The sequence below is a fragment of the Tiliqua scincoides genome, chromosome 7 (genome assembly GCF_035046505.1).
Source record: "Tiliqua scincoides isolate rTilSci1 chromosome 7, rTilSci1.hap2, whole genome shotgun sequence".
NCBI lineage: Eukaryota > Metazoa > Chordata > Lepidosauria > Squamata > Scincidae > Tiliqua > Tiliqua scincoides.
This window is the reverse complement of record NC_089827.1, coordinates 30,684,564-30,704,175: the sequence shown is the minus strand read 5'-3', so window position 1 is coordinate 30,704,175 and position 19,612 is coordinate 30,684,564. Positions and strand designations below refer to the sequence as shown.

The window sequence follows — 19,612 nt, the reverse complement described above, 5'->3', positions numbered from 1 at the left end:
TTTCTATTTTGCACTTACAAAGCCAGGAGGGTCTTTTTCTTGATATGCTTGAAATAGAAGAACTTTAAACTGGGCACTGGGGAGGACTGGAAATCTCACTGATTCTTTTTTTTGGGGGGGGGGGAGTTAACTGGGGCTACAGAGTAAGCTCCATTGACCACTATGGGACTTACTTCAGAGTAGACATGCATAGGATTGGGCTCACAGGCTGCAATCCTACCCACACAATAGGACTTACTTCAGAGTAGATTCACTTGGTGAAACAGGACTGGCTCCCCCTTATTTCTTTTAATTTAATTATTTATAATTATTTATTTTAATTTGCTTGATGATGTCACTTCTGGCCATGACATCACTTCCAGTGGGTCCTGGACAGATTGCCATTCTAAAAAGTGGGTCCCGATGGGTATTGGAATCTCGGTAGATCTGGAAAGGAGGTAGGCTGTGGTGTCAGCAGTGGCCCCTTTAAGGGTAAGGCCTGGGCTTCCAGGGAGTGTGCTGCACAGCTGCAGCCACTTGAAGGCAATAGGGCCCTCAGGGATATAAGGAGCACCTGAGGCAGGAAGGGTTTGTGGACAGCAGAAGGAGGAAAGCTTGAGGCAGGGGAGACTGGATTAATGGACTAAGGAATTGATGGCTAATGGACTGATTGGTGAATGGACTTTGGAGACTGCTGGAGACACTGGAGTTTGGTGTGTGGCTGGTGTGCCGAAGACCTGCTGAGGACCAAGGGTCTGCTGTAGTGGTGGGAGGCTGCTGGCAGGAGAGAGGACCTCTGCAGGTTGAACAGGCAAGCTACCCTGGAGGCGGGGTCCAGCAGGACTGCAGGGCAGAACCAGGGTCATTTGTTGGGGGAAAGAAGGGGAGCTAATTTGCTTAAAGTGGGCATAATTCTCCACGCAGAGCTTGGCCTTGGAATCTGGCAAAACATGGTGCTAAAAGTTTGAGAACTGCTGCCATAAGTTGTTAGTGACACAGGGGTGTGTGTGACTCTACAAGTTTTCAGAATCACTAAAATCAGAATTTGGAGGAACAATACTATCATGTTTTATATCAATCTATGCGTAATTTCATGTAGAATGCAATGAAACAAACCACATTGAAATATCTGTGTTCTAACAAAAGGTACAGCCAATAAACCAGTTTGGGCAGAGTGATGGTACATCACCACGCCCACCACCTGGGGCGTTGCCCTGCCCACTGCATGGGGTGACGCACAGGCCTCCCTCACTGGGTGACGCGAATCCTAGTGACGCCACTGGGGTGCTGATTCCAAAAATGGCATCAGTTTTCCCCTATCATTTCTAGTTTTGGGAATATGGCATAGTCTTGTTAGTGAATGGTTCAAGGAGCCATGAGAAATCATGAGGGAGCCTATGCTATGGCCAATTTTGGAATCAGCAACCCAAATTCATAAAAAAACCACCATAAATTTTGATAAAATGTTTTTCTGACCCTCAGTTTTGCAAGTCTTTGATATATCTTTGATATATCTTTAATCGTCTTTGACGATTAAAGATCGTCCTGAACTATTTTTTGCCAATGGTAAAGAGTGGTTAACTTGATAACTGTAGGCACAGTGTATTTTAGTGCATTTTACATTAAAACAGTGTTTCTCAAACTGTGGGTCGGGACCCACTAGACGCTGTGCCAGAACCACAATTCAGAGCGCGATACCATAGTCTTTCCAGACTGAAGGTTACCAACTAAGGGTTGGGACTCACTAGGTGGGTCATGAGCCAATATTCATGTCAATATTTTATTTTTAATATATCTGTATTCAATAGTGTTGAATGCCTTTTTGTTATCCTCTCTGTACGTGTTAATCACGTGTTGTCTAGTTGTATCTTATTACCTAGTTCTCCAATAAAAAATGGTTTAAAATAAACAAACAAACAAACAAATAAATAAAAGATTAACAAGTTGTGAGTTCCTGCACTTTTTTTTTTTACAAAAAAGCACTAATTCTACTTGTATATTGTCAAGATATATATGCCAATAAAGGTCTCATCATCACAAACTAAAATTTACCAGTAAGGGGAAAAAAAACTGCAAAGTGAAAATAGACATTGCAGCCATCTGAAGTAAGCTCAGAGGTCCAAAATGGAAGAAAGGTGGAGCGCAAGGCATCCATGCCATTCCACATACAGATTAAGTACATTTGACATCCAAGACGCAGAGAGAATTTTCGGGATGCAGAATTTCCTAAGCATTCTTCCACAGCCAGCGTAAATTGTTTTGATGCAGGTGGGATACATTGCCCCAAATTAGCAGTTGTATGATGCAGCCAAAGCATCATGCAATTTAGGGCATGGATTAGCACCCGGAGCTCATGGCTTCTTGTTCTGCCAAGTAAAATTGTTGGTGTTTTCTTAAACATCTATTTTAGTGCAGGCTTCATACCTGCACCTTTGTACCACAGCAATGACCACATCCAGCCTGAAGGAGATGGCAAAATGAGGCGGCCCAAGAAAAGGAACCAAAGATAGAGCAAGATAGCTCTAGATGGAGTGGGGAGATAAGAAGGGAGGAATGAGAGCAAGTACCACAAAATCAACAGAGCCTCATCTCACTCTAGTGCACCCTCTTCCCTTATTTCATGTTCTGCTTCTCATCTTCCTCTCATTACATTGTCTTTGATCTTGATGTGCTTATTGCATAATTGCTTTTTCTTTTTCAAATGGAATGGAGAGAATCCCCCTTCCTGGTTTTCTTCCCTCTCTCTGAATTAATATCTTCTGAAAGAAGGAATCTCCCATTTGTCCAGAACAGCTAGCTGAAATGTAATTATTTATATGTTAACCCCCCCCCCCCAATCTTTACAGGTTGGATGGGTGAGCAGGAGGCCATTCTTTAAAACTGACACTGGGCACAATCCATTATGATCTGATCTAGTGATGTGGGCACTAGAATGTGCCCTTGTGCACTCTGGGGGGGTTTTCACACAGAGGAACCTGGTGGAACCTTAAGCACATTTGTAAACATTTTAAGTTCTGACCCTGAGCTAGACTGTCTGTACCCCATTGTCATGCAGTGAAAATGAGGAGAGTGATTTGGGGTGAGGGGGATTTTAGTTATTTGGGGTGAGGGGGCTGGGCATTCTAAGAATTTTTTTAGCCTGTTGGTGACCTACATTTTTTTCTTCCAGACGTCCCCTCTGAAAGATGTTATCTTGTGTTGTAGCATCGTTAATGGAGCATTCTGGGGTAAACCTGCTCTTCCCCTCCCTGCCCAGTTCTACCCCTTCACTACCCTCCCCCCTACCCCAAAACAACCTGCTGTACATAAAAGTTACAGCCTTGAGCCCTAATACACTTTTAAAAGTGATTATAATTTAGAGTTAAAATGCAAAGGATGTTAAATGCAGAGGATGAGTGCAGTGGCATCCTCTGGGCCATTGGGACTGGCATTGGAGGTGCGCCTGTACCTCCAGCACAAAAGTGCCTTATGGCACTTTTCACGACAGTCAAGCCAGTGGCACTGGTGGAGTGCTGGTGCCAGACCTGATAGGATCAGGCCCTCAATCATCTGGTAGCTTAATGGGCTCAAGACCTCGTAAAGCAGAGACTTTACTAAACATCCCTGTATGAGGGAGTGCAGGACCATGACTGCTGGTTGAACTCTGGGTTTAAAACTGTTTCCAGAAAATATGCTCAGGAATAAGACACAGCAGCACTTGGATTCCTTCAGCTTGTTTATCAGTGCACATCTGTTTATCTTTAATTCAATCTGTTCATTGCAGCAGTGCATGAGTTTCATTGCAAGATGAATGATGCACTTCGTTGCAAGTGATGGTGGTGTGAGGAATATGGAGGGGAGTCGGCTGCTTACTTCTTTTAGAGAGTGAAAGGTTCTCTGCAATGGTTCCCAGGAAAGAAAGGCAGCTCAGGAGACTTGACAAAATCCTCTGTAAGGCTTCCATAGAGAAGTGATTGCTTTTTCAGAGTGGAAGACAGTGTAGGTTTTGAATCACACAGAACACCTCATCAGGCAGTTGGCATGGTGGCGCCATGTCAGCTACAGTTAGGGGCGTGCCCTGACATTTTGTTTGCTTGTTTCAGAGCCCTGTTACATGTCAAGGCTCCAGTTCTGTTGAGTTTGTTTCAAGAAGCATTCACAAGGGCCCACAAGGGCATGGTAGCAGCCTCACCCCCTCACTGGGCCTTTTTGAATCTGAATTTGAACACACCCTTCAGACATAGCTCTGCTGTTTGCTCTGCTTTCCATCGCTTGGATTTTGAAGTTTAAAATGATGAGAGATGTGAATTGAGATTTAAGATATTGATATAATCTGGTAGTTATATAATATTTGATTGGGATTAGAATATACAGGTTAGAATTTTGTAGGTCAATTTTGTAAGGTAATTTTGATGAATTAGAAATGGAATTTATTGATGGGGATTATTCGGAATATATGGAAATAATGGTAGATTTATATTTAGATTTTTAGTATGTATTTAGTAGAAAATTTGTATTAGAAAAAGTTGTATAAATGAAAGAGTTTAGAATTTTATTGAAAGAGGGAAAATAATGAATGGTGGAAAGATGGAAAGTGATAGTTTAGAGTTAAAATGTAGAAATTGATTAGAGTGTATATGTAATTGAAATGTGGTATTTTCTAGATATTAATAATTTTAGAATGTTATAGATATTAATAATGTTTAGAATATTAGAGATAGTATAGAGGTTAGAGAAAGAGAGGATATATTTAGTTATGATATTAATAATTGTAAAATTTAGTATATGATTAATTTGAGATATTATAGATGTTATAGACAGAGAAATGATATAATATTTGGTTATTATATTAGTAGTAAAATTTATTATATGAGATATTGATAAGAATTTAACGAAGAGATGATGATGAAAATGATGAAAGAAAGTATAGAAATAGAAAGAAAGTATAGAACAGGAATGAGGAATATTTTTTTCCTCATTTTTATTTGTAGAATGAGATATTAGTATAGGTATATGATATCCTGCAAACTCAATGTTTATATGTGTGTTGTTTATAGAAAATAATAGAAGAAGAAGAAGAAGAAAAAAAAGGACAACGTCTTCTCTGATGGAGGTTTGGATTGACCCTTCAGGGTCAACCTTCTGAACCGGTCAATATTTTTCTATACCACTAGGCCTTGAATAGTTTTGCTGAGAGATGGCTGTTTGTTCAAACTGCTTGTGTTGCACTGCTCTGTATTTTTAGTTTGTTTTTGGATAGACTTGTTTATATTGGTATATTCTGCTTTAATGCTTTCTAGTTGGGTTAGGAAAGGCAAGGTATGTGTTTTAAAATAAATTAAAATTGACAGCTTCTAACCCAATGGCTGTCAAACTCTTTCAGATAACCCTGGGACCCTTGGAAACATGTCAAGAGTACCCCAAAGAAATCGAGAATGGTGCAGTAGAGGGTGCTACTCTGTAAGCACCCAAGAGTAGACATGGATGGTAAAGAAAAACACATTATGTATTCAGAGTCTAAATATACCAGGGAAGCTCCTTCACCCTCTGAGACATCAGCATGCCACCCTACAGACAAATATTTTAAGCTTTACAGGACTGTCAGCACCAAGCCATTTCATGTATTCCAACTGCATCTCCACAGATATTTGCTACTTCCCAATAAGATCCCATTAATTGAAATGGATTCCAAATGAGGAAAAGAATGTTTTTCCAAATGAATGGATTCCAAATGAGGAAAAGAATGCCTCTGGAAATGAAGGGTAGATTAGATATGTCAAGCCAATAAATAAAAATAAATATTCTTCCTGGAGGATGTGTCTGTGGTCTTTCCCCTTAAGTTGTCAAGAAGGAATCATCCAGACAAAGCCTTCTCTCTGCCATTTGTGTGCTTGATGGAAACCAACATGAACTTTTTCATTCATTTTTTAATAAACTTTATTCTATATTACAAATAGTTTTAAATTTTTTGTTTGTTCTGGACTGCAAAATAGGAATGCCTTATATTTACATACACAGGTATACAATTAAGTATAACAAAGGTACAGAAGCTTTACTAAGTAACAACAGGGTTCCATTTTTCAGCAGTTATTTCAATGATTCCTTTTTGCTTTTGAAACTAGGATTGTTATAAAAGAAAATAAACAAACAAAACAACAGACATCAATAAAGCAAAGCCTGAAGTTCCTTAAGTGAAGATCCTTTGTGTGTATGTTGCTTTAAATAATTGTGTGATCGCCAGATGGTGTATCATGGTGGTGATACATGTTTATCATGTTTATGTTTGGCTGATATTTGCTGGTGCTGGGAGCATATTCAATCTTTCTGGCAAACCAGCAGCTTTGAAGCTCTTCCCCTTGCAGGTTTCAGTAGCATTGGATGATTGGGAAAGAATCATGTTGAAAACCAACGGATGGGAGTGCTATGCTACTTTCCACATTCAAAGAGAAGTGTGCGGAGGCACCAAGAAAACAGAGAAGGCTGGGAAAAGGGGCAGCCTATTTCTTCCCTAAGTTGTCATGGAGCAGGTGTCAGATTCCCTATTGAAACATTTTGGCTTCTTTGTTTGGGCCCCAGTAATTGTTGGGTAGAAATAACATAGCCAACACAGCTGGTGTTATCAAGTGTATGAGACAAGGCTGAACTCACTCTGCAAACACTAGGAGTGAGCTACGTGGAGGTGACAATATCTCTAGGGTCACCAACCAACCAGCATACGAGTCTAGAGGTGCATCCCAGGATTCACAGCAGATGGTGCGGCTCTAGTGAAAAGTTAGGTCATCCCTAAAACAAACCTTGTGTTGTGTCAGATAACAGTTCCACCTTAATGCAAGTTTTTCCTAGTGCCGAACAAGGCAAGTGATAGGTTATAGTTTGAATATCAAACTCTCGTATTCTGATTAGCAGATGTATCTGACATGTAGGCACTAGCTGATAAATGCTACATCACAATACATTTATTACAGTGCAAGCATATGCATGTTTACTGAAAAGTAAGTTCCACTGCATTTAAAGAAGTTCACTCCTAGGTGTACAGAATTGCAGCCTCAGTCTCCATGGTGCCACAGGGCTCTGCAATTTGGGACAAGGAGAATCAGTTAGGAATCAAAGCAAAATCCAATTTCCTTCCACCAAAACAAACAAACAAACAAACAAACAAACAAACAAACAAACAAACAAAGCAACATTCAGCATACAGTATTTACTAAACTGAACATTGGAAAAACATATTTGAGAGTTGCATTTTAAGAACATTTGCCCATATTCAGATTCTGGCACTAAAGTCCAAATTATTTCTATTGCATACAGATCATCATCTGTTCATCCCTATCATCAGAACAAAAGGTACTTTTTCTGTTTCCTTCATTTTTAGTCATATGTCACATGCACATATGAGTGAGGAACAAGAGGCCAAGACTGTGGACATAGGAGCTTGGTGCAGAAGAAATAAATGCTCACACATTCACATGACAATCCTGGCACAATTCCAAACAAAAGGCTATCAAAACAAACAAAAAACAAACAAACAAAAAGAAATCTGCGCAGAAATCAAATAATAAACAATCCAAACAAATTCTGAGATACAAAAATAAAAGTGAACCAAAATAGAGATTTCTTTAAAAATCCCAGGTCTGAAGAGAGAAAGGGAAAATAGAAGGGGGAGGCGGCTGGGGATTGCTTCCCATTTCCAATCAGATATTTTCATATGTTCTGTTCCTTCCTTTGAGGTGTTCAAATTTCAAAGAAAAAAGTTGATCAAGTCTGTACCAGCAAAAGTTGAAAACCAAAATCATTGCCATTTTAAAACCTCTAAGCAGAAGCATGCTGAGTCTCAGTTCCTCCTCAGTTCCTCCTCCTCCTCCCTCAACAGCTGTGCAAAATCATGTCATTTTTCAGCTACCTTTTTCCCTATGGATGTTCCCAGCCACCCACTGCAATTCCTTCCCCACGTGTGCTAACAAGCCTTCATCCAGGACCCACACTCTCATGAATCCCTTCCCTTTCCTGCACTTTTGTGTTCTTAGTATCAGAGAAAGTCATGAAAATATCTCCCATCTGAGTCACCTGTGGCACTTTGTTTGTCAAAAACCTTTGGTTTCTTCCAAGGATAAAAAATGGTTTATGCTTCAAGACAAACTTTTCCTCTCCTCTGTGTGTGTGCTTCCACAATGATGGCTAGCATGGCTCATCCTGTCCAGCCCTGCCCCCCAATGCTAGCCAAAAGAACCAACACAAAATGTAAATGGGTGATGATGACATGGTGAATTCCTGGCACACCATCCACTAGAAACCATTAAAAGGCATAGGACAGATCTTTATGCAGATGCAGGGCCTGGTGGTTTCACTCCTTGGGCTGAATAGCTGGTAACTAGTAATAGCTAGGACATATTACAATCACCTTTAGTATGCATAACTCTAGGTTGTGGCCACTGAGCAAGATTCAATTCTGGGAGAAACATTCTGATCTTGATTCCCCCCCCCCCTTTTGGCATTTTGCAAAACTGAAAGATCCAGATAGAACCTAGAATTGGTGGGAACCTTGAAAGTCAAGATTCTAATTCCCTGCTCATTGCCAACATCTAGAACTAGACCATTCACAATAGATGGCTCCAATTTTAGCAATGGATAGCAATGGATCAGAATTTAGTTTTTGTTTTCTAAATCTGGGACATGGTTCAACTGAAAGGCAAGCACTTTTCAGTCTCATTGTCTCAGAGTGGGAGAGCCTGGTTAATCAGTGCAGTCTAGAAGGGCTTACTCTGGTTGGATTGTGCCCAGTTCACCTGAAAGAAGATAGAAAATATACTGAATTATCCTACTCCCAATTGCCATTTCATGGGAAAAGGAACACCATAAACTATGCTGCTCATGGCTTTCTGTGCCATGCAGTAAACCTCTTCCCTTCCAAGTATTTCCCATCATCCATTGGCGCAAGTGGATAAGGAACTTGAGGGCTTAGGAGGTGCCCTCTTTTCTTAACTCTCTTTCCTCCAGCCTTGGGTTGGTGCCTCTCTCTTGTGCTGGTTCTAATGACTGGGTTTGTTCTGTGCTGTGTCTAGATCAAAGGTTTGTGGATTTTGTGCTCTATGGTTTGTTTTGGTTAGCCAGAAAGACTGTAGATGATAGCAATGGGAATCTTACAAAAGAGAATGGGAAGAGAGGTAGCCATTTAGAGAGAGACTACCACCTCCTATGGTGCAGCCACATTGGTCTAGAAGGGATACTGTTCTCAAAAGAAAAAACAGAAAAAACATCTGTGACTACAGATAAAGAAAGCTGTGTATTTAAGAGTGTGGTTGTCCTTCACTTGTACCATCAATGGGCACAGCTGGAAAATGACAATGATCCATTTAAAAAGTATGAAAAAATGGGGGAGGGGGAGGAGAAAGGGTGGCCTTCTTCCTTCTCCACCCAATCCCTGGAGAGCAGCTGAGAGCAATAAAGTTCACAAGGAAAGCGGCCCCTCTGCCATAACAGTCCATGGGGCAAACCACCAGATCCTCCCCTCTATGGTGAGGATTGGGGTAGGCAGCATTGTTGGATGGGGGAAAGAGCCAAGTTCATCCCCACCATCGAGATTCCTCGAGGCAAGAGAACGAGTTCTAACTTGGCGTAGCTTCCAAATAATACTGAGTTTATTTCTGCTCCAGGTTTGTGAGCCCAAGGAGAGCCATTAAAGCAGCATGACAGAGGCAAACCTGAACAGCCCCTTCTGTCAGTTAACGGATGATAGGATGGTTCTAGGTGAAGGCAGAAGGGGAATCTGTGGACGAGGGAGCTCCACCTGAAATGTCCCCACATTTGGGATTCCTCCACGGAGACGTCCCTCAGATCCTTGAGGCCTTGTTGCTTGGCATCCATAGGTTTGGAGAGCGAGCCTTAGAGGAGTCAAGAGCTGTTCAGGTGACTCTGCTCGACAGCCAATCAGAAACTTGCACTTGGTAAAGAGGATGTTCTTGACTGAGGCACGGCTTGGTTTTTGTTTTTTTTAAATCCCTCCCAGGGAGTCCCCTGGTAGGGCAGTTCTCAGCTGTCTATGCTCATGAGGGTTATAACTTGTTCAAGTTTGTAGGCCAGTTTCTGCTTGCCAGCCTGGTCATCTTGATCCAGAGCTCCAAGGATCTGCATGAAAAAGGGGAGTAGAGAGAGAAAGCTTTATTGCTGAAGCCAGTCACTTCAAGCACAGAGGACAACCATTCAGCTCTGAAGGAAAATGTGTGGCACTGCCCTTGAAAATGACTCAGAAGCTTCAGGTGTTTCGGAATACAGCTCCCAAATCTTCCCTTCCACAGCTGTATCTCTAGAAACTTCTTCTGGCCAGGGCAGAGGAGTTACATGGAAAGAATGTCCACACCAGGCTGGGCGTGAGTAGACAGGGCCTTGCCTGTGACTGGTGCCAGCTGGGGCCCAGGCAGTTGACTCTGGGCTCCAAAATCTAGCATGTGGCACATTCCTCCACCACAGGGTGGTGAAGACTCTACCCTCTCTGTTGTCTGGAGCATCTACCAGTCACCTGTTCCTGGGCTCCTCTGTTCCTCCTCACTTGTTCCTTCTTCTTGTTCCTGGAAGTCTCTGCTTCTTTGCCCCTGTCATCTCCTGTTCTTCCCTCTTCCTCCCTTCTCCTTCCCTCTTATCTCTCTCATTCCACTAGGCCTCTCCTTTGGCCTCTCTTGCCTCTGTACTGTCTTCCCATTGCCCCCTCTACTCCCCCTTTTATGTTCACCTGCCTCCCCAAGCTCCACTCTCCCCCAATTGTTGCGGCAGCAATCCCAGCAGCACCCAGCAATGATGTCATTACCATTTGTGTTGAACTCCCAGGCAGCCCAAATAGCAGCTTGCAGGCAGCAGCAAAATGGGGACAGAATCTCCCCAGTACCCCTTTCCATGCTTATGCTGTACCTGTTAAAAAGGAAAGCTGTTCCACACATTGTATGGACACATAAGGGGCCAGGGTCCTATGATGTCCCTCCCATTCCAAACACTAAAGGTTCATGGTCGGATGTGGAGGGACACAGGCATAGAGTTTTTTAGACATGTAATGGACTTACAAGAGTGTAAAATAAAAATGGAAAATAAGAAAGTGGCCTTGAGGCCACATATTGTCTTGACTTTTCTCCACAAGTTGCAGCACAGCTGTAAAAGTGTCTTGGAGCAGACATATGGCAGCCACTACATTAACTTTCTGCATTCCCGTCTCCCACCTGCCCACCCAGCTCACCTCTTCACTGTACTTTCCCACGTAGGAGTAGATCTCAGAGAGTGCACTCATTGTGTTGAATTCATTCATGTGCATGCGGGACTGCTCAGCCAGGTAGGCATTCATGTCCTGATCGCTGATTGCTGGCATCTTGCCAATATCTGAGTAGTACCTGGTGGAGATCAGAGTCAGTGATATTAGGAGTAAAGTATGCAAATTCTGGTGGAAAGGTTCATTATCAGGCAGTGGAAGTTAAGAACAGCTCTGGACCAGTGAGCTAAGACAAATAAGAGAATTGTTTTTTCATTGAAGTTGCCTGTAATTACTAATTTGTAGTATTGCTGAGATTTGCATTGGATGCATTTCCAGAATGCAAAATATTTTCCAAGCCTGCTTGTTCTAGTGTTTCCCTTTGGTTTTCCAAAGTGTTTCCCTAATAAACTCTTTTTAGATTTTAATTCTTCTCCTGCCTGTTGGTTGAACTCACCTAGAGTTTTGCCATAGTCCTTCAGGACGCTTGGCTACATGCTGTTGGATAGTTTTTTTTCCCTTTGTTGGGGGGGAGGTTCTCTGGAAGAGAGGCTTCTGAGGACAATTTCTTTCTGCCAGGCTTTGTCCTCATGGTCGCAGCAGAGTCGACCAATTTTGACCCTGGGGAAGAGGCAGATCTGGAATTGGCAGGAGACATTGGCACCAGTGCTCCTCCCCCCCCCTTGATCAGCAGGGACCTCAATGTCCCAACCTTGGGGAGGGGACACAGCCTCCTGTTCTTCTAGCTGGGATGCAGCTACCCATGATGCAATCCAATTGACCCATCATGGAACTGCCTTATATGGCACCAGACCACTGGACAATGAACCTCAACCTGCCCCAGACACACTCCTGTTATAGTGCCAAGATTTGAACACTAAGTAGTGTCTCTTTAAGCAAGTAGCTATTTTGCACACCCTGCCTCCATCCCAAGAGTGTGGCAGGCCTTAGAGGACAAGATTTGCGGAAGGTAATCAGTCACTGTCACCAGCAGCTGTGCTCTGCTGTCAACTGGTTAATTAGGCTCTGTCATTTACATTTTTAATTTCTTCAGTTTGACATTTTGCACTCACACACATACACACACACACACACATGTACAAGAAGCCCCTATCGCCAATGCCATACATGATTTTATAATTAGGGAGGCAGAAAGGAGAAGAAGCGAAAATAGCTGACAGGTGCCTTTGTTGATGGTGCTGTAGCCACCTGCTGTGTTCAGGAACCAAAGCTCTTGAAATGAAATGAAATGAAATGAAATGAAAGCTGGCATCATTCTGTGTGCACTGGATTTTGGTTGCCACCTAAAGGGGAAGGCAGAAATGGAGGCTTCAGGAAAACTGGCTATTGGGTCCCAGCTCCTTCTGGTGCAGTCAGCAACCAAGGACAAGCTCTTTACTCAGACAAGCACTGAGACACAAAGTGTTCCTTCAATCCAATTGACCAGATGGAGTGCCTTATACGGCACCAGATCACTGGACAATCTAACCCAGTATTGCTCTGTACAGGGTCTCCAGAATCTCAGGCAGAGGTCCTTTGTAGCTAGAGAGACTAAAGATGGAGTACGAGTCCTTCTGCAAGTTCAGAAGTCCCTTCCCAAAAATGCCCAAAAGAAGGCCCAGAACATGTCGCTCCAAGATTTTCTTGATAAATGACACTTCACATAATTCCTAAATCATCATGATCCATTAATCATGTGGGGGAGAAAACAAGTCACATGACACTACAGGCATGATGGGCCTCATGCCTGAAGAAAGCAGGAGCTGGTAAGGAGCCAGAAGAACACTGGGCTCTTTAAAAGAGATACTGCCCTGTAGCTTCTAGGTACATGATGTGATGTGAAAAATGATGTGACTGTTTTGCCCTCTCACTGGAATGAATTTATTCTACACAGCCTTGTGTATTCAATTCTGAAGTGGAAAGGCTGGATACACCTTGTGTAGATAAATTAATTTGATGAATGAAACAAAATGGAACCCAGTCTCAGTCTGCAGTACAATTCTGGACAGCACTTTCTGATTGGCCATACGAATAAGGAATACTGACTATGTTTGCCATCAACTGTCCAGGCACTCAAGAATAAGTGACTGACTTACTGCATGAATATTGTAAGAGAAATGGTAAGATAGGACTGAATCTAGATGGATGCAGGAAGGTCCCTGATACTGAGCCCACGGAACTCACTACATATCTACACTGACAGTGGCTCCCCAGTCTTTCAGACAGGGGTCTTTCCCAGTCCTGCTTGGAGATGTCAGGATTGCAACTCAAATATAAGATGAGAGAGCTACTCACCATGCAGTGCTTTCAGGGGAGATATGCTAGGTGCTCCCTCTCTCTCTCTCTTATTGGGTCAGCCACTTTGTCAAGCAGCTGAGCATCTGATTGAGGCAAGAATTAAATGAAGGGGTACCCACACTCCAGAGAGCAGAACTGAGGCGGGCACCAGAGCTGGCCTTAGGAGCTGCGGGGCCCAATTGGAAACACTTCTGCAGGGTCCCCTCTAATTTTTTTAATTCTTAGCTTGAATGACAGACCTCCACCTGTTAATGATGTGGAGGTTGTTGTTGTTGTTGTTGTTATTATTGATTAATAATTATTAATAATAATTAATAATAATAAACATCTGTTACTTCTGTGCAAGTAGATTGAACCTTTAGTGGTTGTGCAGAATAGGCACAGCCGGAGGTCAGCCGGAGGGAGCACGTGCCCAGACTGCAGTGTTCCCTAACTCTCACATGTCGCTGCCCCATCCTCAGCAGCCCATTCTAGAGCGAGACAGGGGAGTGGATGGCACTGGGAGCTGCGAGGGTGGGGAAGAGTGGGGAAGTGTGAGGCAATACACCAATACACCTGTATGGCACCTGTATGGCCAACTGGAAAGGTAGGCAGGAGCTGCTTCCAAAGTGACCAATTTTGGAAGAAGCTGTTGGTGGAAGGGCAGTGCTGGGTCCCCACCATGTGCGGGCCCAATTGGGCAAAATCTCCCCAATTGCTGGCACAGCCCACCTTGAGCAGGCACCCTGCCTCAATTCTGCTTGCCTCCCTGCTGAAACCTTTCTTAGTAAAAAAAAAATCCTTCATTTGGGACAGCAGAGGGAACAATGGAGGAGGTGGGTGCACATGGGGGGTGGGGAACAGCAGCAAGACTTCCCACGGATGCAGGGAATGTCTTTTTCTCATTGGGATCCTGGGAACTACAAATCCCACATCTGATGAAGCCCCTAATGCTGCCTCCTCCACTGCCCCCCTTCCCCAAGCTAAGGGTTACTTGATTTGGGAAAGGAGGGGCAGCAGGCGGAGGGAGCTTTCTGAGTGCTCAGTCTGACCCCAAGCACTTTTGGAATCAGCAGCAGCCCACTCGCCCATCCCTTACCAAATACAAATGCTTTTTTATCTGCAGTGCAGGGAAGAGGACGTTTGCTGCTACAGGCCACATGTCAGTCTCTTCCTTTCACTGCTGCCACCCTCTCAGTCTCTCTTCTCTTTCGGTGCCTCTCCCTTGTGCTCTTGTGTGGCTGGGTGACAGCCAGACAGAGGCAGCAGTTGTGAAGCACTCCAGATATCAAACTTGAATGCCATCTGGAACAGAATGACAGTTTAATTTGCAGAGCGCTGGCTCCTGTTGCCTGTTTGCGTCTCACGTGCAGACACCTCTATTACTCCAGACCTGTCATCCTTTTGGGAGGGGTTGGGGACAGTAGGTGGATCTGACTGTTCTAGTGTCTGTCCTTGTCTAATTGACTCTTCATGCTTCTCCTTAGTGTGCAGTCACTCCTGAAGGTAGTGGCAAGCTCAGAAAGCTTCAGTCAAATTCCTTCAACAAATGAGGCTGGTGCGAATGCATTGCCCTGGGCCTGTAGTCTATGCTATCTACTTCCTTAGGAAGGCAGCAAACTCTTCAGTGGAATCCCTGTTCTCTGCAGGGACATGCCGTGATGACTTGTGACAGTGAGGCACATGATGTCATGGTGCCCCATGACCTGGAAGTGACATCACTTCCAGTTTACCTCCAGATGCAACCCCTTCAGTCATGTCTGGAGGCCTTCTGAGAGCTGGAGAGGCCGCATGTGGTCTCTCTGGCCTTTGGAAGGCCTTCTGGAGCCCTCAGAACATGGCCGCACTGTGGTGTGGTCTGGTGAGGCTAATAACCACAAATCCCTGGTTCAATGAGGCCAAGCACTTTTGAGGACAAGCACAATGAGGACAAGAAAAGTCCACTAGGCTTTTCTTTCCTTTCTCTCCCTTCCCTGTTTCTCTGGAGAGAGGAGAGTTAAATCTGAATTTGAATCTTACCTCTGCAGTACACCTTGCAAAGCCACTGCCAGTCCTTGATACTGGTTGACCTCACAGAGCCAAGAGCAAATGGGGAAAATCCATTATCCATCTGACTCGTAATTACAGTGTCCTCAAATAGCATCCCTATACATGCCTATACATCCCTATCTCTGCTTCATTTTAAAACAGTTCTGCAGCCACTATATGTTCAGCAGCAGCACTATATGTCAATGGCAGCATCTGCCCAGACCAGAGGTCTGCATCCTCAGGCAAGACAATCCAGCATAGACAAAAGTCTGGGCATATGGAGAGCTGCACTCTCTCCAAGGTACTTACCTTCATGCATATGGTTGACATTACATTACATACAGAAATGCATCAGGTTCTGGTGGGTTCTCAGGCAAACGCCTGTACTCACGTGCGTGCTTGTTTGGGTCTGGGCACATCCTTCTCAGCATCCCAGGAAGCCCAACAGTGGACTGGGCAGTAAGGGTGCAAACTGCTACCTGCCACATTGAGAGGCTTCCAGGTTGGCTGGATGGGTCTCCAGCCAGTGCCCAACCTGACTGACCACTGATACCAGCCCTGCCATTTTTTTTTGTGGCTCAGACCTGAGTGGCATTGCAAACCCAAGTTGGCCTGTGAGCTTCAAAAGGAGTGAAACTGGAAATAAAACAAATGCATGCCTGGGCTTATTTATGGTGTCAGTTATGTAGCTATAACTGACTCTTCATTTTCTGCCATGCCTTTTTCCTTTTCCAAATTTAGGGTTAATGAAAGCTACAACAGGAAAGGGTCCCCAAACTGGGAGCTTCAGCACCACCTACATTAGAGCCCAATCCTATCCAATTTTCCAGCACCAGTGCAGCCGCAATGCAACCCATACCCATACAAATGTTCCCATACCTTAGGAAGGCTGCCTTCTTAAGACTGCCTCTCCATCACAGGAAGCAGAGCATGCCCCATTGGCACAGCTGCACTGGCACTGGAAAATTAGATAGGATTGGGCCCTGAATCAGCAATATTTTGATTAACCTTCCTTCAAGGTGACCTATACATGGTTCTTTCCCCTCCCCCTTTATCCTCACAGCAATAGAGGTCAGGCTGACAGTAAACTGAGCCCCAGTCATTTGTTCAACACTCTAATCTGAGTCTAATCTAATCATTGTTCAACACTCTGGTGTAGGGAGGAGGGGTTTAGATTTGTTAGGCACTGGGGAACGTTTTGGGACAAGCGGGGCCTGTACAAGAGGGACGGGCTTCACTTGAACCAGAATGGAACCAGACTGCTGGCGCATAACATTAAAAAGGTGGCAAAGCAGCTTTTAAACTGATCCCTGGGGGAAAGCCGACAGGAGCCGAGGAGCATCCGGTTTGGAACTCCTCATCCCTATGGGACGAGGACGGGACGAGAACAACAAGGTAAAGGCAGAGTAGGAGAAGAAATTGGGAATGGTAGCATGATGGGATGTGACAGACAGTTTGGCACAGTGAGAGGATGTGGGGACAAAGGAGCCCATCCTGGGGCCCATCCTGGGGCAGCCCATCCTGGGGCATTGCATGTACAAATGCTTTTAAGCAAATGCCCGAAGTCTCCGAGCAAAGATGGGAGTACTGGAATGTCTGGTGACAAGGGAAAACATTCACATAGTGGGCATAACGGAAACCTGGTGGAATGCGGCAATCCCGGGCTATAAACTCTACAGGAGGGACAGGGAGGGGCCTGTTGGAGGTGGGGTGGCCATTTACGTTAAGGAAGGGATAGAATCCAGCAAAGTCCAAAGGCAGGTCCGACTCCACCATAGAATCTCTATGGGTTAAATTACCAGGCCTGAGAAGCGATGTAATACTGGGGGCGTACTATCTTCCTCCAGACCAGAAACCGGAAGGGGATCTTGAAATGAGGATACAGATCAGGGAGGTGACAAGGAGGGACAGGGTTGTAATCATAGGGGACTTCAATTATCCTCATATAGACTGGGTCAATTTGTGTTCTGGTCACAAAAAGGAGACCAGATTTATTGACATATTAAATGATTGTGCCTTAGAGCAGCTAGTCATGGAGCCCACCAGAGGACAGGTGACTCTGGATTTAATATTGTGTGGTACTCAGGACCTGGTTAGAAATGTCAATGTTACTGAGCCATTGGGGAACAGTGATCATGCTGTGATCCGTTTCGACATGCACGTCGGGGGAAGAATACCAGGCAAATCTCTCACAAAAACCCTTGACTACCGACGAGCGAACTTCCCTCAAATGAGGAGGCTGGTTAGAAGGAGGTTGAAAGGGAAGGTAAAATCCAATCTCTCCAGAGTGCATGGAGGCCCAGTGGAAGTGTATACCGCAAAGGAAGAAGGGCTCGACTAAGTCCAGGAGGGTGCCCGCGTGGCTAACCAGCCAAGTTAGAGAGGCCGTAAAGGGCAAGGAAGCTTCCTTCCATAAATGGAAGTCTTGCCCTAATGAGGAGAATAAAAAGCAACATAACCTGTGGCAAAAGAAATGTAAGAAGGTGATACGGGAGGCCAAGAGAGACTATGAGGAACGCATGGCCAGCAACATTAAGGGGAATACTAAAAGCTCCTTCAAATATGTTAGAAGCAGGAAACCCGCCAGAGAAGCGGTTGGCCCTCTGGATGGTGAGGGAGGGAAAGGGGACTTAGAGAGAGCAGAAAAATTAAATGAGTTCTTTGCATCTGTCTTCACGGCAGAAGACCTCAGGCAAATATCGCTGCCCAAATGGCCCCTCCTCAGATAGAGGTTGAAAGAGAATTTCAACCTCTATTTCAGACCTCATTGATAAATTAAAGATCAATCCACCCAAGAGTTATTAAGGAATTAAAGAATGAGGTTGCTGATCTCTTGACTAAAATATGCAACTTGTCCCTCAAAATGGTCACGGTGCCAGAGGATTGGAGGATAGCAAATATCATACCAATCTTTAAAAAGGGAAAGAGGGGGGATCCGGGAAACTATAGGCCAGTCATCCTAACATCTATACCTAATCTATATAAGGTGGTGGAATGCCTCATCAAAGATAGAATCTCAAAACACATAGATGAACAGGTAGAATCAGCATGGCTTCTGTAAGGGTAAGTCTTGCCTCACAAACCTTTTAGAATTCTTTGAAAAGGTCAACAGCATATGGATGCGGGAGAACCCGTGGACATGATATATCTGGACTTTCAGAAGGCATTTGACACGGTCCCTCACCAAAGGCTACTGAAAAAACTCCACAGTCAGGGAATTAGAGGGCAGGTCCTCTCCTGGATTGAGACCTGGTTGAAGACCAGGAAACAGAGAGTGGGTGTCAATGGGCAATTTTCACAGTGGAGAGAGGTGAAAAGCAGTGTGCCCCAAGGATCTGTCCTGGAACCGGTGCTTTTCAACCTCTTCATAAATGACCTGAAGACGGGGTGAGCAGTGAGGTGGCAAAGTTCGCAGATGACACCAAATTTTTCCGAGTGGTGACCAGAAGTGATTATGAGGCGCTCCAGAAGGATCTCTCCAGACTGGCAGAATGGGCAGCAAAATGGCAGATGCGCTTCAATGTCAGTAAGTGTAAGGTCATGCACATTGGGGCAAAAAATCAAAACTTCACATATAGGCTGATGGGTTCTGAGCTGTCTGTGAGAGATCTTGGGGTGGTGGTGGACAGGTCGATGAAAGTGTCGACCCAATGTGCGGCGGCAGTAAAGAAGGCCAATTCTATGCTTGGGATCATTAGAAAAGGTATTGAGAACAAAACGGCTAATATTATAATGCCGTTGTACAAATCGATGGTAAGGCCACACCTGGAGTATTGTGTCCAGTTCTGGTCACCACATCTCAAAAAGGACATAGTGGAAATGGAAAAGGTGCAAAAGAGAGTGACTAAGATGATTATGGGGCTGGGGTACCTTCCTTATGAGGAAAGGCCGTAGCATTTGGTCCTCTTCAGCCTAGAAAAGAGACGCCTGATAGGGGACATGATTGAGACATACAAAATTATGCATGGGAAGGATAAAGTGGATAGAGAGATTCTCTTTACACTCTCACATAACACCAGAACCAGGGGACATCCACTAAAATTGAGTGTTGGGAGGGTTAGAACAGGGTTAGAACAGGGTTAGAATAGAATATTTATTTACTCAGCATGTGGTCAGTCTGTT

General features: G+C 44.3%; 2 protein-coding genes across 3 annotated transcripts in view; one reads left to right on the top strand and one right to left on the bottom strand.

Moving 5' to 3' along the window:
• Nucleotides 1-6,131, top strand: part of LOC136657115 (zinc finger protein 7-like) — a 127,335-nt gene extending 121,204 nt beyond the window's left edge. Inside the window, exon 4 of the mRNA XM_066633758.1 lies at nt 5,342-6,131. Within this exon, the coding sequence (XP_066489855.1) occupies nt 5,342-5,436 (95 nt within the window). The 3' untranslated portion in view covers nt 5,437-6,131. The remainder of the gene's footprint in view (nt 1-5,341) is intronic.
• The window catches only part of PLXNA4 (plexin A4), a 705,695-nt gene continuing 691,986 nt past the window's right edge, over nt 5,904-19,612 (bottom strand). For both annotated transcript variants that reach the window (XM_066633821.1, XM_066633822.1), the window contains 2 exons: nt 11,177-11,327; nt 5,904-10,080 (listed from right to left, as the gene is read on the bottom strand). In XM_066633821.1, coding sequence (XP_066489918.1) covers nt 9,985-10,080; nt 11,177-11,327 — 247 coding nt within the window. In that variant the 3' untranslated portion in view covers nt 5,904-9,984. The remainder of the gene's footprint in view (nt 10,081-11,176; nt 11,328-19,612) is intronic.